General features: G+C 35.8%; 6 protein-coding genes and 2 non-coding genes across 11 annotated transcripts in view; 3 read left to right on the forward strand and 5 right to left on the reverse strand.

Moving 5' to 3' along the window:
* Positions 1-1,071: 1,071 nt before the first annotated feature.
* Positions 1,072-2,788, reverse strand: LOC148170058 (uncharacterized). The gene is made up of 8 exons (XM_088043352.1): positions 2,683-2,788; positions 2,555-2,639; positions 2,419-2,507; positions 2,256-2,373; positions 1,482-1,570; positions 1,309-1,426; positions 1,185-1,255; positions 1,072-1,136 (listed from the first exon to the last, which is right to left on the reverse strand). Exons 1-8 carry the CDS (start codon positions 2,737-2,739, stop codon positions 1,107-1,109), a joined length of 657 nt encoding a protein of 218 aa, XP_087899478.1. The 5' UTR covers positions 2,740-2,788; the 3' UTR covers positions 1,072-1,106.
* A 1,613-nt stretch (positions 2,789-4,401) lies between these two features.
* Positions 4,402-27,663, forward strand: part of spri (Src homology 2 domain-containing protein sprint) — a 53,473-nt gene continuing 30,211 nt past the window's right edge. For 2 of the 4 annotated variants that reach the window (XM_088044472.1, XM_088044473.1), the window contains exons 1-3: positions 4,402-4,561; positions 9,105-9,172; positions 14,104-14,207. In XM_088044472.1, the coding sequence (XP_087900598.1) occupies positions 9,110-9,172; positions 14,104-14,207 (167 nt within the window). In that variant the 5' untranslated portion in view covers positions 4,402-4,561; positions 9,105-9,109. Of the gene's footprint in view, positions 4,562-9,104; positions 9,173-11,164; positions 11,374-14,103; positions 14,208-23,038; positions 23,799-27,663 lie in introns of those variants that run through there. The other 2 variants (XM_088044474.1, XM_088044469.1) reach the window with 2 other exon arrangements.
* LOC148170060 (uncharacterized) lies at positions 5,252-7,618 on the reverse strand. The gene is made up of 4 exons (XM_088044477.1): positions 7,490-7,618; positions 7,314-7,443; positions 5,522-5,727; positions 5,252-5,476 (listed from the first exon to the last, which is right to left on the reverse strand). The coding sequence occupies exons 1-4, from the start codon at positions 7,586-7,588 to the stop codon at positions 5,303-5,305; spliced, it is 609 nt and encodes a 202-aa protein (XP_087900603.1). The 5' UTR covers positions 7,589-7,618; the 3' UTR covers positions 5,252-5,302.
* Positions 7,686-8,135, reverse strand: LOC148170061 (uncharacterized). The gene is made up of 3 exons (XM_088044252.1): positions 8,077-8,135; positions 7,940-8,022; positions 7,686-7,887 (listed from the first exon to the last, which is right to left on the reverse strand). Exons 1-3 carry the CDS (start codon positions 8,133-8,135, stop codon positions 7,721-7,723), a joined length of 309 nt encoding a protein of 102 aa, XP_087900378.1. The 3' UTR covers positions 7,686-7,720.
* On the forward strand, positions 10,278-10,350 carry TRNAR-ACG (transfer RNA arginine (anticodon ACG)). Its single transcript has one exon. It is a non-coding gene; the product is annotated as a tRNA-Arg (tRNA).
* TRNAY-GUA (transfer RNA tyrosine (anticodon GUA)) lies at positions 10,753-10,842 on the forward strand. The gene is given in 2 exon segments: positions 10,753-10,789; positions 10,807-10,842. It is a non-coding gene; the product is annotated as a tRNA-Tyr (tRNA).
* LOC148170064 (uncharacterized) lies at positions 16,359-16,824 on the reverse strand. The gene has a single exon (XM_088043278.1). It carries the CDS (start codon positions 16,821-16,823, stop codon positions 16,359-16,361), a length of 465 nt encoding a protein of 154 aa, XP_087899404.1. The 5' UTR covers position 16,824.
* LOC148170065 (attacin-A-like) lies at positions 18,083-18,625 on the reverse strand. The gene has a single exon (XM_088043458.1). The coding sequence runs from the start codon at positions 18,569-18,571 to the stop codon at positions 18,083-18,085; it is 489 nt and encodes a 162-aa protein (XP_087899584.1). The 5' UTR covers positions 18,572-18,625.

Below are 27,663 nucleotides of genomic sequence, written 5' to 3' on the forward strand. Positions count from 1 at the left end.
AGAAATAAAATGAAATTTATGTACAGCATTTGTGAACTTTTAATGGTTTTTACAAACAGTACATTTAACTGAATATTATCCTTACCACGTCGTTGTCACTTATTCGATACCAATACCAGCAAGACCCAGCTAAAAACATGTTAATTTAACATTACATTTTTTTAACTTACCTTTTCTTGTTCGTTTCTAACACATTTCGCTATATTGACTGCATAAATGCAATGATCGGCATCAGGAGGACCTGAAATTTTTTTTATTCTTTAACGCTAATTTAAGTGAAATATACAATCATTACTTGATTGGCAATTTCGGACGATAGTTTCGAATTTTGTCTTTAACTCAGGATCCAAACCTTCTACTAAATTTTTTTCTATAAATATATCTAGTTGATAGCTGCCATCATCGCCTAACTAAAATATAACAAAATAGCAATATTTCAATGTTTTTTTTCAAAAACTTACAAGACTATAACTTTTGTACAAACAAAAGAACAGACATTTACCGTCTCGTGATGACGGTATTTTATGGATCAAAATATCAGCCACGTCACCTAAAAAGGTAATTTTTGGTTCATATTGTTATAGGAGTATCAGTTTGAAGTATTTACTTGGATCTGAGGAAAGTTTTTTAGCACAACGTTCAATGACAGAGATTCCATCCTGTCTTATTTGTTTCGCAACTTCCGGATCAAACTGAAAGAGATGCATTCATTTGATTAAGTAGGTAATTTTATTGATTAGCTAAGACAAATCTTACCGCAAAAACTGTTGTTACTAAAGCTAGGAAACTAAGAAAAGTTTTCATTTTTGGTGTTTCTTCTGATAACGTTTGTTTAATTTTCTTTGCATTCAATGTTCAACACGTGGTTATATACATAGCTAGTGGGAGGATTGTCTTTCTACGCCAGTGGAAACATCAGATGCACGTGCAAACATAATTATTGTGTTTACGATTTTTTGTTTTTAATATAAAATATGTATTTATTTTGAAAAGTAAATTTACAATTATTTCGTGAAATTTGAATGAGGAGGAAAGTAGTGTTAAAAAAATCTTATTGGAATAAATCATTTATTGGAATATTTTAGGACCTACATTTATATGATTTATCATATTATACCAAAATCGCCAATCCCAAACTAAAAATATAATGATTTAAAACACCATTGCACTCTTCTTCTACTTACGTCTGTTTTTTGTTTTCTTTCACATTCCACCATATTGTTCGCAAATACGCAAGGATCAGCATCACGAGGAACTGAAAAAAATCGGATTATTAAACAATATAAATTAATGTCGGCACAGTTATACCTGACTGACAATTTATGAAAACCGTTTCAAGTTTCGTGCTTAACTCAGAGTCCACTACTTTGAATAATTTAATTTTTTCCAAGACGTTCTCCAGCTTATAGTTACCATTTTCGTCGAACTAGAATGAAACAAAACCGCAAATATTCACGTTTTTTCTTACTTCAATAACTTACAACACCATGCAACTTGTAGAAACAGAAGAAGATACATTTTCCCGTCTGCGTTTGTGGAGTTTTATGTTCCAAAATTTCGGCGACGTCACCTGAGAAGATATAATCTTATCAATATCAGTGATCCCATTCAGTCTTATTTGATCCGAAAATTCCCTACTGAACTAAAAGTACGTGTTAATTGCTTCTATTCAACTAGTTTACACAAATCTTGCCGCATAAACTGCTGTGAATAAAAATACTAAACCAACGAAGATCATTTTTGTTCAATTTTATTATGTTTAGAATAATTTATTGATCAGTATTTATACGTGTAGTACGAGGATTGCCTTTCTGCATCAGTGCAATCGTCGAGCACACGTGTAGACAGAATTAATATTTTTTAGTTAATTTTAATAGCAATTTGTATACACGCGAAGTTGGACATTTTATTGAAACTCTTGCATAAAACACAAAGATCGGTTATTAATAAAGTGGAATCAATAGAACAAGATATTGATTTATTTATTATTTATACTGTGTAAGTATTTATGTTTGATGTCGCTTTTTTATAGCGATTCTGTCAACCCACTTTCATAACTTATTCCAAACCCATTCCTGTTATACCGAGCTAAAAAAAGAATTTAATATTCTTATTGTACCATTAAAAATCCACTTACTTCTTCCTTTTCTTTTATAAAACACTCAGCTAAATTACTAGCAAATATGCAAGGATCAGAATCAGAAGAAACTAAAACATGTTCATCAAAAGTTGAACCAGTTTTAAGAACACAGTACCTAACTGACAGTTTTTTACAGTCGCAAAAATTTTTGTATAAAGATCAAAATCCATGTTTTTCAGTCCTTCCACAGTTTCAAAGGCACCAGCCAAGTTCAAAGTACCATCATCATTGATCTACAAATGTAATTTATCTTTTTGGTCTCAGTAACGAGTACTTACAGTGTTGTAGAGCTTATATAGACAAAAGTAGACACACTTTCCCTCCCGTCTAGATGGTATTCTATGCGCAAAAATCTCGTCAACGTCACCTTCAAAAGCAATTTTAAGATTTTACAGTAAAATGAATAATTTTTACTTGAACTCGCGGAGACTTCTTTGGCACAGGCTTCGATATCTATCATTGCTTTCTTTGTTAATTGTTCAACTACTTCTTTGTTGATCTAAATTAGGTGTTAAAAGGTTTTTTCAATGATTGGATCTTACCGCGTTGACTGTGACGAACCAAACTGCTACAACAAAGAGAGTATTTATTTTTAACATTTTCTTACAAATTTTTGACGTCGTTTGGTGGTTACGTTAATTTGATAGAATTTATAGTGTTTTTCTGTGTCATTGAATATTGGATGACGACAGATAATCGGGATACTTAACCGGTGGTTATAACAGGATGTGAAGGTAAATTATGCATTTCCATGGATGTGGAAAAAAACTGTAATTTTTAATAAATACGCACTTATGTATGAATACAAACGCCAATTAAATTAAACTACATACTAAAACGTATGCAAGTTTATTTCAGTTTTCATTAACACACATTCTGACAACTATTTTAATATCTTATTCGAGATCAACATATTCAATGCCCAGCTAAAATTAAGAAAGTTTAGTTTAACACCTTTTCCAAGAAGTGCACTCACATCTTTCTTTTGATTCACAACGCACTCGACCAAGCTACTGGCAAATATGCAAGAATCGTCATCGGAAGGAACTAAAATAAACTTCTTATAAACAATAACTTACCGTTGAAAGCAATTACCTGATTCACAGTTCTTAAAAGCCTTCGTAAACTTTGAATACAACTCCATGTCTATGTCTCTTAGCAATTCGAGATTTTCCAAAGCTCCAGCCATGTTTAAACTACCATCTTCGTTTTGCTACGAAAGAAGTTAAAAAATACAGTTTATTACTACAAGCACTTACGACATTGTATATCTTGTGCATGCAGAAGAAGATGCATTTGCCGTCTCGAGTTGACGGTAATTTGTGGGCGAAAATCTCAGCGACATCACCTTCAAAATAATTACAACAAAAGTAGAGGAAAGTAGAAACGTACTTGCACTTGCAGAGACTTTACTGGCACAATCTTCAATTTGTGCTTTCATTCTTACTTTCATTTGCTCCACGAATTCTTTGTCGATCTGGAGAAAGTGTATAATGGGTTGCCTATACGTGAAGTTAACTTACCGCATTGACCACGACGAGGAAAATTGCCAAGACTAGGAAAGTCTTCATTTTTAGGGTTCTTGTCGAATTCTGATTAATAGGAGTTTCGTTTTCAGTATTTATAAGGGGCGGCGAGGTCATATCGTAAACATATGATGAGTACTTGTTGAAATAATATGTTATATGGAAAATTTTGGTCTAAATCGAAGTGATACAGTGTGATTTAAAAAATTAAAACTTGGCTCAAGAAAAACATATATTTTTAGGTCCAAAATGCAATTGTCTTATAACTGGGGCGCGTGAAACGCCAAGTGTCGGCGAAATTTTTATTGGAAGCACCAAAGTGAAAACATAAATATTGAGTTATTGAGTCACCCTGTGTTGTAACTACCAACATAGGAATCATCATAATTAACATTAAAGCAGCACGGCATAACAAGAAATCCAGGAAAGTAAGAGCCGTCATTACGAAAAAAACTTCCATGCTTATTGAACACAGACCCGGTCATTTATTTTCATTATTTGCAACTATCGAGTCTTGTTAGTACGAGCAAATAAACCAAATCTTGCAACAACAGTGTTTATGTAAATTCAATTATTGCAGCTCCCGTTTCGACCGAAAGTAAACTTCCCAATTGATGTTTAAGCAGGTAAATAAACGCAAAACGAGAGCACGGTTTGTAAACATCGAGAATGAAACCGAATCAGGTGAAAAATGTCAAGTCCGGTGCTGGAGCTCTTGGAGGTCATCGCATCCGCCCAGAGGTGTCTTTGCCGTTGCACTGAGCCTCCAGTCTGTTATGGAATCCATTAAGTCGCGCACGTTTGCTTAAAGTTGCGGTAGAAAAAATTCGATGGCTGTGTTTGTAAAAATATAATTTTAAAAGTTTAGTGTTGTTAATTAGTCGTTGCACAACAGGTAGGTGAACTTTCACTTGGAGCTTTTTTTGAAAAATTCAGTGGGTTGGATGTGGGTAGAAGCGGAGAGCTGTCAAGGGTGGTTTCATAATTTCAACACCTTTTTGTGTTCCGGTTACATACGTGTGGGTTTGCCGGACTGCAGCATTATCGGACGTTCACCCCTTTGACTGCATTATCTTTTTTCTGGAGTAAATTGCAGACTAGTATTAGGGCTTCCAAATCAATGGTGTGTAAATAATCTCCAATGGATACAAAGTACCAGATGGTAAACGTCGAGATTATAATACAAGTGAACTTAAAATAGCCCCTCTGTTCGTTTTGTACACCAAGAAGCGGATTTCGTTACAAAAGCTCGGTGTTGCGTGCTTTGTCTGTTTTTTTATTCGATACAGGATGGTCGAAGTGGTCATAAAAACTAATTTTTAATTAGAACATTTCCACTTATATAACTCTGCATCCGAGCGATTAAAATTTTGTTTTCCTGCTTCCTTTATAAAACCGCTTTAAAAAAAATACATACTATTAATCACAATGCAACTGAACTCGGCAGATGGCTGCCTAAGTGGTCTAATTAACCATTTAACCACTCGTTTGCACTAAGAGAAAGATTGAAAGAAACTCCCCTTTCAACTTTGCTCGTGCTTAATGACGCGAAGATAATGACAGGTGCGTGAAATCAAACAGAATATGCACTTACTGATATAATGCATTAACTTTTAACACGAAACTAATTGAGAGATTATGATGGAACTTGGTGAATATTTGGATAAGAACTTGAATTGAGAGATCTTCGACGTCTCCGCCCATTAACTACTCCTAATTGAAGGAGCACAGGGTTTGTCGACAAAGCAGCAGCCGCCCCAAGTAATGCTATTCCAGCTAGCGGAATAAGCAAACCTTTAAGTGCTAAACTCTGAAAGGACACTTTTTATATGAGTTTAAATCGATGGAAACTTACTTTGTGGCCTCCGTGGCCATGGCCCTGAGCTGGGGCAGTCTGAGCGAAACCATAACCACCATAGCCACTTACTCCATGACCAGTTTGCCCATAAGAACCGTAGGAACCATGACCGGTGGTGTAGGTTGGGTAGTAAGGGGGCATTGCTGGAGCGGCGTAGGAGTGACCTGGGCTGCTGAAAGTTGCAGCTTCGTCGTAGCCCGACGCTGTAAAAAAGTTTTCACTGATTTTCAACTTCCTGTTTGTTATTTAAAGATCGGTAAAACGATATTGCATTTCATGAATACTTCAAACCAATTTCTGCAGAAAATTATCGTAAAATTATCCACAAATCATGTTTATAGGTATTTGTAGCTTGATGGGGGGCACATTTATTTATAACTGTATAATATTCAGATTGTATTTAACAGCAGGATTTAGTAATTCTGTCCTTTGAAGTGTTGGTAGGAAAGTTTTTGCTGAACATCAAAAGCTGAAGTAGTTGTGGAAGAAGTAGCCACAGGTCAACGCTCATATTGATATAAACAGAATAATAAAAGTAGATTTGAGGAAAAATATTAATATCTCTTACTGTAAACACTTTAAAAGTGGTGACTAAGATGTTAAGAGAAAGTAATAAAAATGTTGGTCTTCTTTAGTCTCCACATGTCAAAGATTCTTATAGATCTAAATAGATTTTAAATTCTCTCTCTTTAGGACTATAAGAAGATTTGGTTCTCAGTTACTGAAATTACTCAACAGAATTTAAAAAATAATTTTCTTTTTACAGCGAGTTACGGCGTAATAAATTGAAACAGACAACCTTTTTACTGCAAGCACAATGGATGTCATTCATTGCTAAAATATTAGTTAAATTATCCACACAGAAATTGCATGAAATATGTTTATTACATCACCAAACAATGAAAGTTAAATCCAAGAGATACGAGAGGATTTACAGATATAATCACATGAGTTGTCTCTAGAAGTTTGGAATACGAATAATTTTTAATAAAATATTCTTTGTGTCTGTTTGATGCAATATTTTTGTGTTAACGTCTCATATAACGTCTTTTATATGATGCAAAGTGCATTTTATACTTTTACTTCCTTTACGAGTAATAAACGCCGAAAGGTTATTTCACTCACATATTTCTGTTTTCGACTCAAATTTTCATTTTTGTAAAGGCAACGATTTTTGTAATAAAATTTCTAAAAAAAATATTTCTTAGTAACACCTGTAATTCTAATAGTTTTAACGATAAAGCAATACAATTTGGACAGTTTACTCTTATGAATTCGTCTATAATCGGTGCAAAATCTCAAAGTTATAGAGCAAAAAATAAAATTTTAGGAATTTTTAAATTTAGAAAGCAGCAAAATTTTTTAATATTGCTTATTAAAACCTGTAACTTTAACAGTTTTAATGGTAGAGCAATAGAATTTGGATATGTTACTACTTTGGACTCAATTAATAAATATGCCAAACCACAAAATTGTAGATCAAAAGGTGCAAACTTTACAAATTTTAATATCTGAAAGGAACAAAAATTCCTGATATATATATTTTTTAAATTTGTAATAACTCCATTACGTATGAAGATAAGTTTTAAAATTTGATTCTATATGCAGAAAAAAAAATCCAATCTTCCAACGACTGATTGATATCTATTTGAAAAACATTTCTTTGTTTGAACAAATACCGATGCGCCCTGAGCACCAGTAAACTTTGCGCTCCCGTGTCTAAATCTGTGTTTTATTTAGACAACTTTGTCTTCACCTCGTCTAATTTTAATCCTTTTAAAGTACGAACCTGATGGATAAATCTGGTGGGTGTTGTAAGTCCCAGCGGCCTCATAAAGTCCCCGTTTGTTAGATCCAGACGCTGTATGGTCGGACTTGTAGGAATCGGCGGCTCTTCTGTCTTGATCACTGATGAAATTCTATAAAAACCTTTAATTTCTTTAATGACAAATCACTTGAACTTACTTTGTCATGATTGTAGTTATTGGATATACAACTAATCTCATTTAGGAACAACAGGAATAAAAGAACTAGCAAAAACAAACAGACTTTCTTTAACTTCATTGTACCGGTCACAGAGGCATTATAAAACTTAATGTTAGTTTAGTCGCAGTAAAACTGACAAGATTCACTCGAAAAAAATGTATTTATGTGTCCTGGATGTGCAGACGATAAAGCTGTGACCACAGGTGTGTTTTACAAACAACTCTGTACATTTTCTCTTATTGTATTAATATCTGGACCGCGAAGAGACACTTGGATGGACAAAAACAATGAATTCCGACACGACATTTTTGCGATGTTCTCGGTTTCATAACTCAGATCTTTCCTTGATCGATTTTCGGGAATCCTGCAAACTCCCACTGTCCATCATGATGGCCGGTGATTTTGAGGGGAATATCTGAATAAATTTACATCGGTTGGGGTTTAAATGACGACATTTTCGCCGGATTCGTACTTTACTTTTGTTGTCAATGTCCGTTGTTAGCTTTATGGGTCTGCAACTCGAGAAATCGGAGGAAATATGGAGTTAATGACGAAAAATGTCGGGCGGAAAACAATGGAATTTCTCAATAATTTTATGGTAATTACACCAGTCATTGTATGGCATCAGATAATGATGACATTTTTTATGACACGGAATAAGAAGTGTAGAAACTTGATCTTGATCTGGGTGAAGAAATGCACTATTTGGGGTCTTAGGACTTGTTACCCTACGACATTCCTTCTTCACGCTTTAGTGAAAATTTTGCATGCATTCGTGGACACGGCCGCTTTGTTGTCGTTTTTTCCCGTTATGTTGCAGAAAACCCAGTTAATAAGCGTCGTCCCTGCAAATTTTTTACCGACTTTGCAGCTTCCCCAAATATGAGCCCATTTGTGTCTTTTTTGCTCATAAAAAGACAAAATATTTGTGTCTGTGTGAATGTAGTTTGTGAAAATGTTATCATTTTTATCGCAGATGTAGTTTGAGGCTTTTTGCCCAACTTGGATATTGAGAGGGCGTCAGTGGCGTGCGCACTGCCACTTTTTCAACTCTTAATAATCACTCTACTTGTGTTTATTGTGCATAAAACTCATTTACCGCCACGTATAAGTATACGTTTCATTCGTTTTTTTTATGGAGCATTTTAGAGCTCACGTTTTCATAGTGTCGACAATAAAACTAATTTTGTGCGCCGCCCATGGTAATACCCGGAGTCCAGGCGGTGTCGTTTGGTGTTCAGTGTTTACTGCGACAGTTGAATGCTGGTAATTCCGGAGCTCCCTGGAGATATCGTCTCCGGTAATATAATATTTCAGTTCTCTATTTCATATACCTTTCGTCGCATACTATTTTAAAGGTTTATTTCTTTCATAAGTTCTGCACTTGAAGTAAATTGGAATTCGTTCGGAATTTATGAGGGCACAACAAAACCGAATTGCGGAATAATACCGAAAAGAATTTAATTTTCTCTCCAGACCATCATAAAGCAGAGGTGCATGCTTGTTTAATTGGTTGCATATCCTAGCTTCCATTTCGCAAGAAATAACGAAACAGTAAATTTTTCTCCAAATGTAATTTATTTTTTATTTCCAGAAGTTATGGCGAATTTTATCCAGTTCCGGCGTTCGCGGAGGTCGTCCACTTCTAGCGTTTACATGCAGGTACGTTCCACTCATAAATCATCCCTCGCAGGGTGCAATAAATCAAATTTGACTACCTCCACCGTCTTGTATTTTTACAAAGACGTGTCACGCAGTGTTTAGTACATAATACATCAAAGTGAATTGGTAAAAAATTAACGTTAATAGTTTTTGTTGCGGAAGGGACCTCCTGGTCACTCTCTATATGAAACAATCCTTAATAAATCACGCGTAACACACGTTGCGGCACCCACAAAAGCGCGTATCCTGAAATAACGCTTTCCGACTGTGGCATTGCCAGAATTCTTGCACGGAAAGTAATTTCCAAAGGGAACAACTGTCGTCAATATGTCGAAGAATTGGTTTTGTGGTGTCGTAGCAAACGATTTAATTACAGTAAAAGATTAATTCTCGAGAAATGTCCGCACGCGAGGGTTGAAACGAGTTTTTAGCACCACTCTGTTTGAATTTTTTATACAGCTCCACCATTAAGTCTCATTGCGTCAAAATTTATGTGCTGGGAAACAACGTCGGTATAATGTGTGCCGTCTAATTGCATTTGTGTTAATATACAGCTGGAGGTGTCGCCTATGGGTGGTACGGTCCTTTTCTAACTTCGGGGTTAGAGAGGGACGTTGAAAGACCCGAAACCCTAGTAATTATAGTGCAATTGGGAATGTTGCTGACCGCGGGCACTTATGGTCATGTGCGTTTAATGCGAATTCCCTGGATTTTATTATCGCATCAATGTCCGCAAAAACCATTTCGATGAGTTATGACTTTAAATTGGTTCATGCTATTTATTAAGCCTTTGAAGGGGTTGGAGTTGGGAGAAGTTTCAAGGGCTGATGAGACGAGCGTTGGACTGCTGAAAATCAGCTAACGGTTGTGCAAATTTCACGGTGCTGAAACGAGAAGTCGAGGTTCGACTGTATTTAGAAAATCGGCGAAGTTTTGGAGTGTCTATTTTCAACGTTTTCAGTTTTTTGACTGAAGTGTACTTATCGTATTTCAATTATTTTAAAAGGATTGTTTTAATAAAAAAATTATAAAAAAAAGTTGTTTAAAAATAATATTTTGTTGCAAATTGTGTTGTATTACCGGCATAAGAAAACAGTTCTCTCAAGGTCCTGTGGCGCAACGGATAACGCGTCTGACTACGGATCAGAAGATTCCAGGTTCGAATCCTGGCAGGATCGACAACTTTTTTCTTCCAGACAAGAGTTCAACTTTTTTAAATTGTTGCAAAAGGCACGTGATAATTATTCTATAAAAAATTACCTGACAAATTGACTCAATTAGTTGTTAATTAAAATTAGATTTTACAAGACATCATTTATTCAATTATAGCTCTTTTGTTTTCCCGAATTTAGATGTGTCAGCAATTAATTAGGTGATTGTCTAATTAGTAATTATGATTAATTACCCATTGTATGCAATGATTTAATGAAAATAATGACAATTTAGTATCCCTGGGCAAGTGAAGGATATCAAATAGAAAAGTGGTTTAACCGGAAAGTGAAAGTGAACCAATTTCATAATGAAAAAATTAAATTAGGTTTTGTGTTGTTGTTAAGTAATTTAGATCGACGCTCCTACAACCTTCGATAGCTCAGTTGGTAGAGCGGTGGACTGTAGAGGCGAAACCAATAGGCATCCATAGGTCGCTGGTTCAAATCCGGCTCGAAGGATTTTTTTTTCGCGAAAATCATTACAATTTCATCAATCAAACTCGATTTAAATTGATACTGAGTTAAAAACATATCAAAAAGCTTCGTCAATGTTAATACGGTCGTTTTTTCGTTAATCCTCCATCAATCATTTCTTCCTGTATGTTGTTTGTAAAAATAAAGGCCACGGGGTACAAAAACAAACACCTGTCACATTATCCTCGTCTCTTATTTCCCTTTTTAATAAAGGCGTGTTTCCCGTGCTACCAAAACAAATTAAAACTCGCGTGCCTACTACACACCGCAAGCACATGTGTCTGAAAAACATTGAAAACCTACAAGTTCAGTAGGCTCAGTATAAGCTGTCCGGTCGGTAATAGTTGACGGTTTATACAATTAGTTCCAATAACCGCAATCGCAAAATGGCGTTTTAATTAAAACGATCTCACCTGTGTGTAGTTCCGTGTGTGTATTTATAGGTTATGTGTTATTTTGACACCGGTGAGGATGTTTTGAGTTACAGTAGCTGAAGACATGGCGGATTATTATGGGGTGAGTAAAGACGGTAGACGTGTAATTACTAGCTTAAGACCAAGGACGATGCTCGAGTCAGCGAAGCGATTATGTCTTTCGCAACCTTGATGGATTGAGGAAATTATAATAAATATGCGGGAAATGCAAGACGAGAACAAAGGGAAATTGGGTTACCATGACGACGGTGCATCCGAAAACTAAACAAAGTGCGAATGTTTTTGTCGATTTTTGCACTTTTCTGTTTGTTTTGTTTACTAATTGCTTGCAAACATGAACATACTGTGTTGCTTTGTTTGATCGGAAATCTAATTTAAAATCAATCATAAATTTTATTAATATGGAAAGTTGTGGCGAAAATCGCTCCGAAAATTCCGGATTAAATGTCCATCCAAATCGATCTGTCTCAAAAATTGAAAATAATACTTTAGGAGACAAGTACTTGGAATTTTATTAGCCACGAGTTGCATATACTAATTTTTCTACGAATTTTTAAAATAAACATTTTTTGTCAACAAGTAAACATGATCAGGAGCTTCAATTATAATTGGGGGTATCTCTTCTTTCGTAAAGGTGTTAGATTTATTTAGGTGATACTCATCTGATTTCGTTTTAAAAATGACCGTTTCTATAAATACTGACGTAATTTTTGATCAAAATAGTAGTTCATATCAAAGAGTTTTGAGTACTGCTTTTTCAGAAAACGATCTGCTTTGTTTGTTAATTCTCCAGTCTTTAGTAAGTGAGCTCGTAAATGTGTTTCGATTTGGGAGGAAATAAATCAGAAAATGTATTATCAGTCGCTTTTATAATTTATTCTGGTTCTAGATCAGTATCATCGCTCATAAAGTAACATTTTCTCTCAATCTCTAATGGCGATTTTAGCCACCGGACTCAATATAATGTCATGAGTAGAAGTTTTTTTCCTGATATGTTTGACCGGATTCTTAGCAGCGTAAGCGCAAAAAAAAGCTGTGGCGCTATGTGGCGCTAACTGCATTTTTCTATCTGCCGTAGCACCGAAAATTCCGGATACATAATATGTCAGCTAAATAGATTTTCAATATTGTTGACGACGGAATAGTACAGTCAAAGACAATCACAAAGTTTTGAAATCGATACAAAACAGTGCTAGCAACAGAAAAAACATAAAGCCCACTAAACCAGACATGCCATTGCAAAGTGTAGATAATAAAAACAATAGCTGTTTCGTGTCACAGTAAAATTTCGTTATTTATTTAGGTATTTTATTTTATCGCGTATAGTCACCACTATGAGCAACAAATATGTAGTTTAACAGTTGCACGACATGATAATAAAACACCTGGTGAAAAAGGTGGTCAAGTTGCTTTTGTCTGACCAATTTTGCGTCACAAAATCGTGACGGTTCTAAATATTTTAGCTTTGAATCAACCAAGTTTGCAATTCACTTTTGATTTCTTTACCTTCAAAGAAAAATTTGAATTCCCATGAGCGTGTTAAATTTTATCGGTACCCTTACTACTTATATTTTGATGCGACACTTGGAAACTACCAACACAAATAAACACCAGAAGGCACTTTTGGGGTGCATTTTTTGATAGGGAACAGTGAGAAGTGAGAAATTGATTGCTGCTTATGTTAATATTTCCAAGAATGGTGGAAAAATACCAATTTTCTTTCACATATTGCGTGTTTGTTTCTTTGTATCAGGTCAACTTCTCTAATGTCGTTTTATTCATAACCCACAAATTCTATAAGGGGGAGAAATTGGATTACTTGTAATGTTGTCATGAGCCATCTGTGATAGTTAGGACAGTGGAAAAGTCTTTTAGTTTGTCGCCCCGTTTTCATTACAAAATAGGAAGCCTGACTTGCAAAAAGTGGTGTGCTTACTTATGTAATTACAAAGAATCAATGAAACCTTAGTGTGCATTAAAATTCAGGTCATTGATGTACAATAATAGATCAATTAACTTCTAAGAAACGTAACTGAAACAACCTTCATTCTTCATATCCCCGTAAAAAAGTGACGACACACCTAAATAACGCAATAAATCACTACTGTCTCTAGGGGCATTTCCACCAAAGTTCACGTTGTACATATTTGTTTTTTTATTCCAAATATAGTTTGTTTCGAGGCTACCCGTTGAACTTGCTGTGAAATGTTTTGTCTGCTTTTTTCCTTTTGATTTCCGGGTCTGATGCTGTAATTTAGGTGGCAATAGCAATGGCGTCTGCACTTTTATTGATACATGTGTGTGTGCGAGTGGTGTGTAAAAGGGGATTCCGACTGATGGGGGCGTTTGTTCATGGTTGACTGCTTACGGATGAGTCATCACGGCCCTTTCCTGCCTTTCATACGCAAACCGCATTGTTTCTCTTACTCTTTATAATGAAGGAATTTTAAATAGTGTGTTTTGACGACTGGTATTGTCTGTACAGAATAGACCGCTCTTTTTTATTGTGGCTGGCAGGGGGTGGCTTTCATGATTTAATACCAGAGTAGTGCTAAAATGCAAGGTGATTTTCTACAATTTTTGCAGATTTATTTCGCAGTTACGCCAGAAAAGTTGCTACTAAATTAGCTATCTTCTTTGTCAAGTCCAGCGGAAACATTAAATTCAAGAGTGATAAGTTTACAGTTGTAAGATAGCGAATTGAGTCAAGGATCTCTTTTGTGGAGTTGCGTGATTATCTGCTTTTTTACTGAGTTTTTACAATATTATTATAATAAATCCTAATATTGTAGGTGTATTTTTTTTTCTGCAGTTGCTGTCGAGCCTGGCGACAGACTTGGACAACATGCTCAGCGAGCTGTGTACGACGCCTCCGCCCCCGTACGACCGCCTCTCAGATTCAGAACTTCACACCAGGTAAGTCAATTCCGTTTCCATTCGACATCGTAAACCCTAAATTTTTCATCGTATTAGGAAATGTGTCAGTCAATACGATTAGGTCTAGAAGCGACACGTCGTTTATTTCTATTTTGCTGATGCCGTTTCCCTGTCACATCCCTTCCACTTAAGTGAGCTGACATTTTGCCGTTTTGTTTATTGCCTGAGATGATGATTAATCGCATTAAGAGACAAGATCTCACTCTTCAGACAAATTTTATTTGAAGATATATGGTGCCGATCAAAGAAAAAATACATTGCCTAGGGGTTGGAATTCTATTCGTACATATCGGAAAATAAAATGCGCTCAGGGACATAATTCCATCCCTCTCCTGTCAAAGGGATGGGGAAATGATCAAAAAGTCACCTCGATTTTTCACCACGAGAAGGAAAATTGTATTTATGAATCGTACAATGTAACGTTTTAGTTATTCACGATTTTGAAATGTAATTTTGGCGGTAATAAATCATATTTAGGAATTTTGTACGGGAAGTTGGCACACTGAAAACTGGAGATATGCACGGGTTAGTTCGGCCATCCCTTAATTCGATATTATGGTGGGATTATCACCCACAAATTGAAATTCTACGTTTTACGGTTTTAAAGGGTAAATTCTCGTACATTTATGGTTTATTAGTCATCAGCATTAGCACACCGACGAGGGATAAAACGATGTCTCTTCATGCCTGTTATGATATTATGCTCTATTATTGAATTAGCAGTCAGGCACGTTCTGTTTTTTCTCCAGTGATATTGGCGCTATTTTATAATACTGATGAAATCTCCCTTGCAACACAAATCTGATTATTTGCGACCGAATCATGGGAATTTTAATGAAAATGTTTACTGTTCGCTTAATTCAACGGATTTTTGCCTGTCAAAACCGAGACTTTTTGTTAATTTTATCGTCTTCCTGTGTTTAAAAAACCGACATTGACATAAAAGTGCGATCTTATTATAGGTCGGAATTTTGTCCTAGCTATTTTTAGTTGTGTTATTGTGACTTGAAAGCAACCTTGAACTCTAACGGTAAAGTGCGAAAAGTAATGGCAATTTTATGAGTGCACTTTACTCTCTGTTTGGATAAAGAGATAAAATTTTAAGCGACAGGAAAGTACATCTTCGTTTATTTTTGAATCTTGGTGTTGCTTTTATTGAGCTTCAAATGGTCTGATTCTCGAGGTGCTCTCATTTTCTCTTCGGTTAAGTTTTTAAAGTTGTGTGCTTAGGTTTTATTTTTGTCTGGTTTACTGTTCTACATGGTAGCGCTCTGCTGAGTATAACAAAAATCGTCTATTTTTAAGGAAAGATTGCTTGTTTGGCTGCAGGGATTATTGAATTATTGAAAATAAATACCATAAAGTTTTTGCTGACTTTTATTTCTGAATTTTTATCTATAATATTATGAGTTTTTGCATTTTTAAAATAAAATAATTTGAGCAAAACAAAGAAATTCTCCTGGCGCATCCACCATTTGTATTGTTTGAATATGCGCATTTTAAATGGTGAAATGAAATATGGAAATGTATTCGGAATTAGTTATAAGTTCTGAATTAAATAACAGAAAACATTTTTAGTTTATTTGGTGTCCGATAATTACGTTAGCCTTGTCCATTTTGCAATGTAAGCTTATAAGGTCATGGCCAAGGCGGAACACAAAGCTCTGGAAGTTACGATTTTAATTGGACAGTTATGAATTCGGGGGCTTCTGGCGATATTTATACTCATTGAAACTTTTGTATGAATGGTAAAGGTACTTCACTAAGATTACGGGAATTCCGCTGCAGCGATGTTAGTCTACAGTTCTCCGAACTATAATTGTAGCAATAACACTCTCTGAGATAAAAGAGTTCACGTTATGAGTTCAACATAATTGTTTTCTGTACGTAATCTCTGACAATAATTGAAGTTACCAAATTATTGTTGATTTATTTCTCAATCGTTTTTTGTGGTTTGTTACGTTTTTTTACGGCTATTGTGCTGAGGAGATAATCCAGACTAGACAGTTTTTCTTCATTTGGTACCTTTAATAACAAAAACTAAACTCTGTATTCTACTCCTACCATTTTATTTATATTTATAACAAAGCAATAATAAAAACAATTTACAATGGTACATATACCCGTTCTCTAAAAGTGTGCTCTAACAAAACCTCCAAAGACCGGTTCGCTGCGTCCCCCCGGCCCTCCAAAACGCTGTCCATAGTTAGCCCCAACATCCAAAGCACTATTTCTATTCCTGAAGACATTTCTTGTTGCCTCCACCCCAACTTGAGTTCCGAAACGTCCAGCATTCAGGGCTTCCACTCCAACTTTGGTCCTGTCATTGTAGTTGTAGTCAACTCTACCACCAATCTGCGTTGGAGATTTTTTTTCCAATAAATTCTTCTTCAACACGGCTGTTCCATCAAATCTGTGTCCATTGTTTTCGTAGAGTTTTTGACGATGTTGTGCGTTGAGAACTCCAGGATCTTCGAGGAAAAATTTTGTTTCTCTTTGGCGGTCTTCAGGTTTGGGTAGCGGGTTTTTGGGTCCTCCGGGTCTTGCTGAAGCCATAGCCAAAGCGATGAGAGCGAAAACGACGAGTTTCTGCATGTTGATGTTGTTCGGACTGGAGTCTGATGAACTGATGAAAATTATTGAGCTTGGAAGGTGTTTTATATTGGCGAGACGGTGTGATTCCCTGTAGTCTGGGAAGAGTTGAGCGTTATCGCTCGCGAGTCTGGGATTTGTATTTCACTGTGTTCTTCAGATTTCACGAGAATACGATAATACCTCGATTTTTTGTGTTTTTTGTGTTAACAATTTCTGTTGGTGGTCGTGTAATTAAATCACATCGTAATTAATCTTTCGTGTATTGGTTTAAATAATAAATCATCATGGACCACTTCCATTATGCCTGATGACATCGCCCAAGAATTTACCGCCCCCTTCGCTTAACAGCCACAAATGGAAATAGGAATTGTTGCTCCATCATTTTGCCTAAAGCCTTTTACGTCGTATTTCCTATGACTTGAGGCAAATGGCACACATTTCATTTCACACAGCACAGAAGGATTAAACAGATTCACTTAGACTCTGAGGGAGAAATGCGAAATGTTATTGATTTTCAAGCTCCTTTCTAATAGTGTTTAGAACTTTTTAATCGGTTAAGACGACGTAACTTTAATAACATCCCTTAATGGCACTTTATGGATGAATTCGCTTAAACTAGCAAAGCGTCGCGGCGCTGTCAGATTAATCCAAATGATGTACATTTAGCCGTTATGATAACATCTTTGTGATTACGTTGAACTGTCATAAAATAACAATAATGTGTTTGTTTTATGGGAAAGCAAATAAAATAAAGTATTCCTGGATTTATGGATTTATGTTGTGGATAAAGAAGTTTTTATTTACACTTCTTTTGTGGTCGACGTTTCAAATTTATGACGTTTTTATGGCGGACTGCGGAGATTTAATAACTAATATCGCAATTTATTGATTAACGGTAATGGTCGTTTAAAAAGACTGCAAATCTGTAGAAGAAAGCTGTTCTTACAAGCTACATCTTTCATAAAACTTTTAATACAAAATCGTTTACGATCATTTTTCTATAACAATAATTATGATATTTTAGAAATAATTCATTAAATTAATCATAATTATTAATTATGTTCTCTCTGTTTTGTTGCACTAATCAGAACCAAGTAAAAAAAATATTCTTGTGAAATTCGAGGTACAAATTCTTGCAAACAATTTGGTACCTAATCTTCGAATTCAAATAAAAAAAAACATATAACTTGGGTTTAATTATTTTTTTCTTAATCCAAAATAAACACAAAAATACTTAAATGTAATAACAAATTTTTAATTTAAAATCGTCCATTTAGCTGCAGTCCTCCATAGTAGTTCGGTCGTCCGGTACCTCCCAACCCTCCATAGTGTCTACCATAACTCCCCACAGCATCCAATCGCACATTCTTGTTCCTCCAAATATTTGCTGCTCCCGAGGCACTAAGATCGGTTCCTAACCGTTGCGTATGTTGGGCCCCAATATTCAAATTTGACCCTGATGGCTGATGCGAGTATCCCAATTGTCCACCAACAGTCGCAGGTCCAGAAGGTCGGAACTGCTTCGATGCAAAAGCACCACCATCCAAACGGTGTCCATTCTTATTCAAAATGTTACCTTGATGACTAGCTGTGACTCTGACACCGTTGCCGCCGTCGACACCAATTTTTGTTTGTCTTCGTTGGCGGTGGAGTGGTACTAGGAAGTAGTTTTGGCCTTCTTCATCTTGGACGATTTCGTAGGCCGAAATGGCAGTGAAGCAGACTAGAGCGACGATGAACATCTTCATGGTTGAGGAAGAGTTGGAACTTGCTGCTAGTTGAAAGATGCGAGGTTTTATATGCTTCAGATTGGGACTTCACAGCGTCTTAAAGTGTGCGGGAAGTACCAACTTTTGGTGCTTGCTCTGAATCATTGCATATGAAGATAGTTAAGTTGGTTTCAAAGAAAACCGATGATAAACTGTATTTTGTTGGGCAAGGGCGGGGAAGACCTGATCCCAGTGTTTTATTGCATTCATTATCTTTGCGTAATTCGTTATCAAACAAAACATGAACTTTACAGGGTTCAAAATAGAATTTTAATTGCGTTCTGGTTAAAAATTGCTGTGGTGCTTCCCAGATGAACATTTTTATGTTATTTTTGAATTTATGCTTCAAATTATAAAATGAAAGAGATTGGAGTCCGAACTGCACCACTACCCAAGCGACACCTGGCTTTGTCCAAAATGTTGCCCTGACGACCAGCTGGGAGTGTAAGACCGGAACTATTTCCGGAAACAGCAGCATTCGACTACAAGGGTTGGTACGTTTGATGAATTAATGAATGAATTGATGACATAATGCCTGTTATAACCATGTTTCGGGAGCTTCTAGAGCTGCAGGAATCCCTCAGCAGACTTACTTTCTTCGGATAAAAACCAGTACGACGAGTTGCAATTAATATCCTATCTCCCTCATGATTCACGTCGGAATGTTGATGACCTTAGAATCGCACACTTATCACGTGTCGATTTGTTTATTCTTTGTAATATATAAATGAGTACAGAGAATTGAAAAAATGTAACAATTTTGTCATTGTCTTCACGCTCGGTTGGACACAATTCCTTCCACTCTATCCAATTAATTTGGAAAAAAAGTGGTTAATAAATTGTTTTCTATTTGTTTCACTGATTTCCGGACATGTATCTCGTTGCTTTCAGTGACGCTTGTTAATCATAAAACAAACATCCAATCCGGAAAATTGCAAAAACCAATCTGAAATTGCAGCGCATACAGTGCACACGTTATTAATATCGCATTAGTTACGTTGTTACGATAGGGGAGGTCGGAATTGTAAAAGCAGTAGCAATTTGCATGTTTTTATTTCGAGGAAATTTCAGTATTTATGCAACCAATTATACGATTTTAGTTAGAGAGGACAGCGTGTTGCATGCTATCGTTGCGTGCGAATTCACTTCTGTCTCAAATATTTTACAAGCTTGTAGATGTTAGAATTATTTAGCTGTTATCTAAAATTTATGAGACATCATGCACTTTCCACAAACCTGTAATACTAAAGTGTGTGTTATTTATGCAATCCATTTTTACATTAAATTGTGGGATTAACACTAGCTTTCATGCATAAAAACGGGGGTAACGACATAATTTATTGCGACGCGACACAGAAAAAAAATGCTGGTTGAATACTTTGATGTACCTACTGTTTATAGAAAGTGAATCCGAATAAAATATAAAGCTAAATGAGGGTAAATAAAACGAGTTTGACGTGGTGGTCCAATTTCACAGTCTAAAATGTTACTAAAAAACATGTTTACGGGTCTGTTGCAATTTTCGTCGTACGCTAATCTTTTGTGGTAGGTCGTGATTTCAATGTCAATGCCAGTCCCATTCACCAAAAAGTGGGGAATAAAACGCTGATAAACAAGTGGCAAAAATAGACAAACTAAATAAATTTGCATATTCGAGCAAAGGATTTCGAGTCATTGCTCTATGAGTGAATTACCATGAACCGCGTTTCTTCTGGACCATCATGTCGAATTACCAATTGCATTATTGAGCAGTCGTGATAGAATTTCCGTTCTGCTCTTAAAACATTTCATGCTTCATACCCTCGTGTCTACTTTGCTGTCATGTCTCCGAAATCTTTAAAATCGTCTCATGCTTATCAAATATCAATTCCTTCGTAACCGACATTTTAATCATGAAAAAGCGTCGTCCAGTTTTTGTCTTCGCATCTGTTGCGAAAATCGAAAAGGTCAGTTCCGAATCGTCACCATCTGCTCTGATACAAAAAAAATCTGCGACGAACCCGAGTGTGCTTTTTCAATTACTCAAACAGAAAACGTGAGCGGAGTGCCCTCCGTGGTTAAATTTTAAAATCAAAGAACGCCATGAGCACAGAGGGTAAAAATCAGGTGGCGCAATGCATCGAGGGTTGAAAATGCGGCGTGTTTGCTTTGGAGTACGTGCCCAGTTCGCGAATTAAAATTTTCGCGTGAGATTAATGGGAGGGTTCGAGAACTACAATCTCGTAAAAATTCCTTTGTGATCGACGGTAATTTTTTTTCAAATGCGGTCAAGGAAGATATTGAAAAATCCACTATGAGGTGAATAGCTGGAGAAGATTCAGCGCATTGACAGAACCCGCCATGAACTCGCCCTCTGCGAGGGAAGGGCGACGAGAAAAATCTCTGACATAAATCTTACGCATCGAAAGACACCACCAGACCGGTCGTTACCAGGGTGGTTCGGCGAGATTCAATTTATAGCCGACTTTTCCTCTGCACGGGTTTAAAATATTAACAAAAATTAGCACTCTTTCACGAGTGTCTATAATCCCCTAATTACGAATAAGAAAAATTCTCCCCATTGAAAAGATGCCGCCGCTTGAAATTGAATTAAAAACTCTCCCAAGAACGCCTTTAGAAATTTCCACACATTTAAATGCTCAAAGTTCGAAGCGAACGCTCTTCAAAAGCTCCGCTAATGTCGAAATTCAATTAAGTCCCGATTTTCAGGTGGCTCTTTTTTCTATAGACTCCATTCATTAATATTTCTTCAATTAGCACAAGGAAACTTTTTTTTGTGGGGGAGGTTTAGGTCGTTTGTCCTGCGTGACCGCGGCACCAATGACATGTTTATTTAAGGGTTGCAACCACCCCGAGCACGTCGCAGGAATCAATTTGTACCCCGGAGGCTGTAACATGTCAGGTTGTGGTGCGGTGTTCCTTAAGGACACCCCTCTAGACACTTCCGTGTAACTCACACCATCTCAAGGGCATCGAAACCGCTCGAGTTTTATAGATAAAGGTAATATACCTGCTGGAAGTTTCTTTTCTTGATCGGAATAGGGAAAAAATAGACATAACGGGGTAGTGATCAGTCTGGAACGAGGGAGAAGACGTCCAGTCTAATTCATTACCCAAGAAATATGGAAATTATCATTCTCATTTTCCACCCTCTTGGTTGTCAGTTGAAAATCCGCGTATCGCGCTGTTTAGAAATAAATTGCGATTATACATCGCCCTGTCGATTTCCCAGCCAAGAAAAACACAATAAATCGCCCCCATCCTCTCAGACTCCACAAAATTTCTCTCCAATCGTAATAAATAGATACTTCTGAAATTTTCTTTATTACGACGTCGGTACGTGAGAATCCTTCTTTACCATTTTTCCCTTGTTCTCCAGATCCGTCCGAAACAGTTTTATTTCGCATGCATAATCAACGAACGGAGGTTTTTCGTGTAAGTAGATGTTCTTTAGCGCATGTATTTTTCATATTCAAAAACATCGACTGCCGCAAACATTGGAGGGTGGATTTCTAAATTCTGTCTCTACATTAGACGTGAACCACATACTAAATTCGAAGCGGTTCAGTGACGTCTGTGACCGGATATATGGCGGAAATAGAGTTCAAGTTTAAAGACAGACCGATGGGAAACACGACTAACGGAGAATGTTTTTGCAAAGAGCGCACGTTTAATTACGTAAGAGGCGAAAAGGGAAGCTAATTCTACCAATTGGTCCCTCGCTAAAACTAAACACCTCCTGAATAATAATAATAATAATAATAACGAACGGGTACTTGAATGGAGAGGCGGCGGGGTAGTTGAACTGCTACATTTATGGATTTTACGTGCAAATGCAGAAAATTTCTCATGTAGCATTCAGATGAAATCCATTGCTGCGAGATTACGATTAGAAAAAGGAAGCTGACACAATGTTGGTTGAATCATCTCAAAAGCTCGCCTTCACGTGACGAACACTCCCTGAAGCGGAAAAATCGAGAGTTGTTAATAATGCTAATTAGTTCCGTTTACAATCTGTTTTTTAATTATTTGTGTAACCGCAATAGCCAGCAAGTAGAAAATCGAGTCTTTCCGAAAACTTCCTGTTTTTTCGAACCTTGGGCAAACTTTAGGTAACAAAACAACGATAAGAATTTGAGGAATCGCTAACAGTAGTCGGTATCTCTCTGATAAAACTTTATTAACAAACAAGGGCCGGAATTTTTCGAAAGTAATTATAAGAGATTAAAAAACAAAGGAATTTGCGCTCGGTTGCCTAACGTTTTTTCTCAATTGGCTGTGATTGTTGCCTTTGCCTCGGTAATCGACCAATGCCGAATTCCTCAATTAAAGTGATTGGGTTATTATCTCCGGTTATACTTTCGCGATCGTTCGATTAAATAACACCGTTACAATTTATTTTGAGTAAATATGTCACTCGAAGAGGAAGTGGCAATGTCCGATTGATTTGTTGTCGATTGCCGGTACTTGCCTAGTCAGTGCTTCCGCAGTATCTGTTCAAAGTACGTTAAAATTCTTCAGTGCGTGCAGTTTCGTGGCCTAAACTTAAAACGATTGTGCAGTTTAGTTCATCCTCCCGCATCGACTAATTGAATTATCCGTTTTAACTCGATTAAACCGAGCTGTCTATCCAGTATCCAGTCGATATCAACGAGCCCACCATACATTTCCTATTTATTTACAATTCCTGAACCTCTTATCGCGAACTTCTCGTTGCGATAAGAACAAAACATCCAACTGCCGGCTCAGTAGTGATAATGACTTGTGTGTGCACAAATGAATCAGTGGAGACATTTTCTACCGTCAAAATGACTCAGTGAAAAATGGAGCAAGAAGAAGTTCGTAGTCCCAGTGTTAAAAGTGCAGTGAGTTTCTTCAATAATTTAATCCAAGAAAACAATGTTACCAACAAACTCACACTCAACGTCAAAATAAAAACTGAGTGTCAAGAACAGGAAGAAATCAAGGTCGGTTCTTTAATCCCACGAGTTAAACTGAGGTCTAGAAATCTGTTGTCTCCTGATGTGGAAGCGCAGAAGATTATCGAGGACTTCAATAAGAGAATTTCACCTTATAACACCTTTAAATTACCTTTCGATGCCATCAACAGCGAGTTTTTCAAACAGAACTTCGAGCCGTTTTTACCCGATGTAGTTACCACAAAACAGAAACGAGGAAATCGAATTTATAAGAAGCCAAATAAAAGGTTTGTAATTATTGCAAAAGGAAGGAAAATACAGTGCGGTAATTTTAATTAATAAAGTGACAACAGATTAGTATTATCTATGGATTGAGCTCGCGAAAAAGAACATCTGCGAAGCAGTTGTGCCATTTTATTCGAAAAAATCGTTGCTGCTGGTATTTATGGTCTTTAAAGTTTTATTAAGAAGAATTATGAGTCGGCGTTAATGATGGGCCTTGGCAAGGCTGTATAAGGTTTTATACGAATTGTTCGTCGATTTTTGGAATCGGTTGAATGATCTTTGTTTTTCGCTCCAAAATGATTGACCATGAAGTGGCGACTTCTGTTTTATGGAAAGTGTAGATTGTCAATTAAGAAAGAGAAATTGCCTGTGCTTAATTAAACAAGCTCCAGTCATGTAGAACGGATGGGTTTTTAGGTTGTTGCAGTATTATGGTGTTTTTCATGTGATTAAAGAGAAGGCTTCTAATCTCGTTTCATCTAGGGATTTATTTTTTATGACAACTCATTTGTACAGTTGTCTTTAACACAATTAGAAGATATTGTGAGCAACATGAAGGCAGAAAAATTAAATTATTTCGGTTGTAGTTTAAATACGTTATCGACTGATATTACATCATCGCAAATATTAATACAATGAGAAAATATGATAAATTAAACAAACATAAAATTCGATTGAAATTTGAAGGCAGACAAATTGTGTTATTTCTAAAATCCATAAATCACATTATTTTAATGTCATCAAATTCAAATGGTGATAATTATAAATTTGTCAGCGATTGGCAATATTTCATTTTATTAATTGAAAATGGGATTACTCCTCTATAGCTTCAATTTTTGTAGCAATTTATTGGATAAGTCTGATAACACGTTGTGCAATTTCACAAATGAAATTATTCAGAAACTAAGTAAACTAAATATCGAATTAGATTATATGGATTAGGTAAAACTAATTTCCAATTCGTATTTATAGAAAGCAACTGAAACTAGACATATTTTAACCCTTCTGTAGGCAGATATTGCGTAATTTTGCATGTTATCAAATTTTATCTCCTGCGATTTTCCATATTCCTGTTTTGACAACGGAAAAATAAACAGCAATGCACTTTGTTTTGGTGTTTAGTATATTAATTTTTACGCCAATACGTCACAGGTTTTTACGCCAGATAAAAAAAATATCAGTTTTTTGTTATTATCTCTCAATAACAGTGAAAATAGAAACTCTTGATTACTTCATTATCCTAAATAAGGAAATAATTATCATTTCGTGTAACCTGCCGAATGTTTACATCTCTGAACTATTTTTATTAACATCAATTCGTTCTTCAGCTAAATAAATAATGTAACTAGGCCGAGTTTTGAAATTGTGTGTATTTATCGATTTTCCTGTCGTGTGTTAGTTACTTTTTATATTATCGACGTGCGCCGTACAATTAGGTGAATTTAACATTCCTTCGAGAATAATAATGATTTTATTAGTCATTTTTCCGGTTATAGCACTTAATAATATTATAGTCTTATCTTAAATATACACAATTAATCACAGCATTATACGTGTTCTTTCAAAACCTTTTTTCCCTCCTCTTCTCTACACACATCGTTCCCTCGCTCCAACTCCACCACCTATAAATTTTAAACTCTGGTTCTAAAGCTCCGCACGAAGCACGTCTCCTGCATTATAATAAAGTTTCTGCTATTAAAACGATTGAAAAATGCAATGTGGCATATCGTGAAGCTCCAACTAAACTTATTCCTTTCTTGTTCTAGGTAAGGACGTTTTTTCAACTTCGGGGTTCCACAATCCTGTCACTCTCGTACCGTAAAACCATAAAGGAAGACAAAACACCGCTGTAATACTTATACAAAATTAAAACCCATCCTCCAGGTGGAAACGGCACACGCCGCGAGTTTATATTTTATCCAAAGGCCGTAAAGGTGGATGTTATAAACTGCAATGCGCCATTTTAAGGGCAATTTATACGATGGGAACCAGCTGTGGCATAAAACCGCTATCCTGGATAAATTATTAATCCGTCACTTATATTTTGTATGGTCTTAAGTGGGCCGGGAGGTGTCGATATTCCGCAGGAGTTCAAAGGGGAGGTTTTTGTTAAATTGGGTTCTGATATCTGTTTTTGTGATCGTATGATAAAATTTTGCAGATTTCGTTTTAAAACATTTATATTAATACTTTCAACGAAACGAGTAATGCGAAAGAATTGAAAGAATGATGAAATTAGGCAAGAAGTATGCCAGAAATGTGAAGTTATTAACTTGCCGTTTTTCTAATCAGACTAAAGATAAATTTCTGGCTTTATCAACATTTTTTCCCGGCAAACCTGCGAGCTTCAAGCCCATTACTGTATTATTTTAATCACCGCTCTTCCAGAACACAGCGGTAAAACATCAATACATAATCAAATAATAATTCAATCTCATTTTTTTTTAAATTACCGGAATTACAATTTTTTAAACAGAATATTGAACATTTTTTAGTTCGACTTCTCGATCATTTTGTAAATTGGCTCAGTTAATAAGCAAGTTAGAAATAGTAAGATATCGTCAAATTTTATTGTCATATCTTGAAAATTACCGAAATTAACATTTTAGATATCAAATATTGCATTTTTTTTAGTTCAACTTAAGACAAAATATTTCTAAAACGCGTCTCTTTTGCTCGATAATTTTGCAACTTGGCATAGTTAATAAACAAGTTTAATAAGTTCTTTAAATTCCATAGTTAAGTCTTTAAAATTACCGGAATTACAATTTTTAACATAAAATATTGAAATTTTTTTAGTTCGACCAAAATCCGAAATTTTCTCAAATGTGTCTCTTTTGTTTGATAATTTTATAACTTGGTACAGTTAATAAGCAAGTTAAAAATTGTAAATTTTCCAAATTTCATTGCCATATTTTGAAAATTACCGGAATTACAATTTTTTACACAAAATATTGAAAATTTTTTAGTTCGACCGAGGACAAAAAATTTTTAAAACGCGTTTCTGTTGCTTGACAATTTTATAACTTGGTACAGTTTATAAGCAAGTAAGAAATAACAAGTTCCCCAAATTTAATTGCCATATCTTAAAAATTGGCGAAATTACAATTATTTTTAATACAAAATATTAAAAAAAATACTTCGACCTAACACAAAAAATTCTAAATAGCGTGTTTTTATCTCGATAATTGTGTAACTTAGCACAGCTAATAATCAAGTGAATTCTACAAAATATCCCAAATTTCATTGTCAAATCTTGGAAATTATCGGAATTACAGTTTTTAACACAAAATATTGATTTTATTTTGTTCGACCTAAAACTGAAAATTTCTAAATTTATCTGTTTTGCTCGATAATTCTGTAACTTGGCATTTCCCTGTCATATCTTTTATATTAATCATCGATATCTTTTTTTCCATTTCTAATTTCCGCGATTTATGCGATCCCACGTGCGCTTGTTGCCTTTCAAATTAGCTGTTTCTGCAGGAATTGCCGCAGTGTCACGTCCTGCACTAAATTGATTATAAGTTTAATTCCTGCAAAGTTTTTTGGTTGGCGTGAGTTATAATAGTTGTTTAGTACTTGAAGTACGTAATGCGGTGCCATTAAAACTGGACCCCATCTGCGCCAACGTGGTCCTGCATGTTAAGCGCAGGAATGGTGTCCCCACAGTCGGGGGTGCTTTTTTCCTTAAATGAATAAAGACCACTTCATAAATCTACCGAAAAGTAGTCATTCGCGGCTGTGAAAAATTACTCCTCGAATGTCGCCATAATAAACTTTAATCAAACGAAGTGTCGCCATTTTATAAAGTGACGTTCATTACTCAAATACAAGACGGTCGCGACGAAGTTTAATCGATATTTG

Source organism: Gnatocerus cornutus, chromosome 8 (assembly GCF_029298725.1).
Source record: "Gnatocerus cornutus isolate USDA-ARS CGAHR chromosome 8, icGnaCorn1.1, whole genome shotgun sequence".
Classification (NCBI taxonomy): Eukaryota; Metazoa; Arthropoda; class Insecta; order Coleoptera; family Tenebrionidae; genus Gnatocerus; species Gnatocerus cornutus.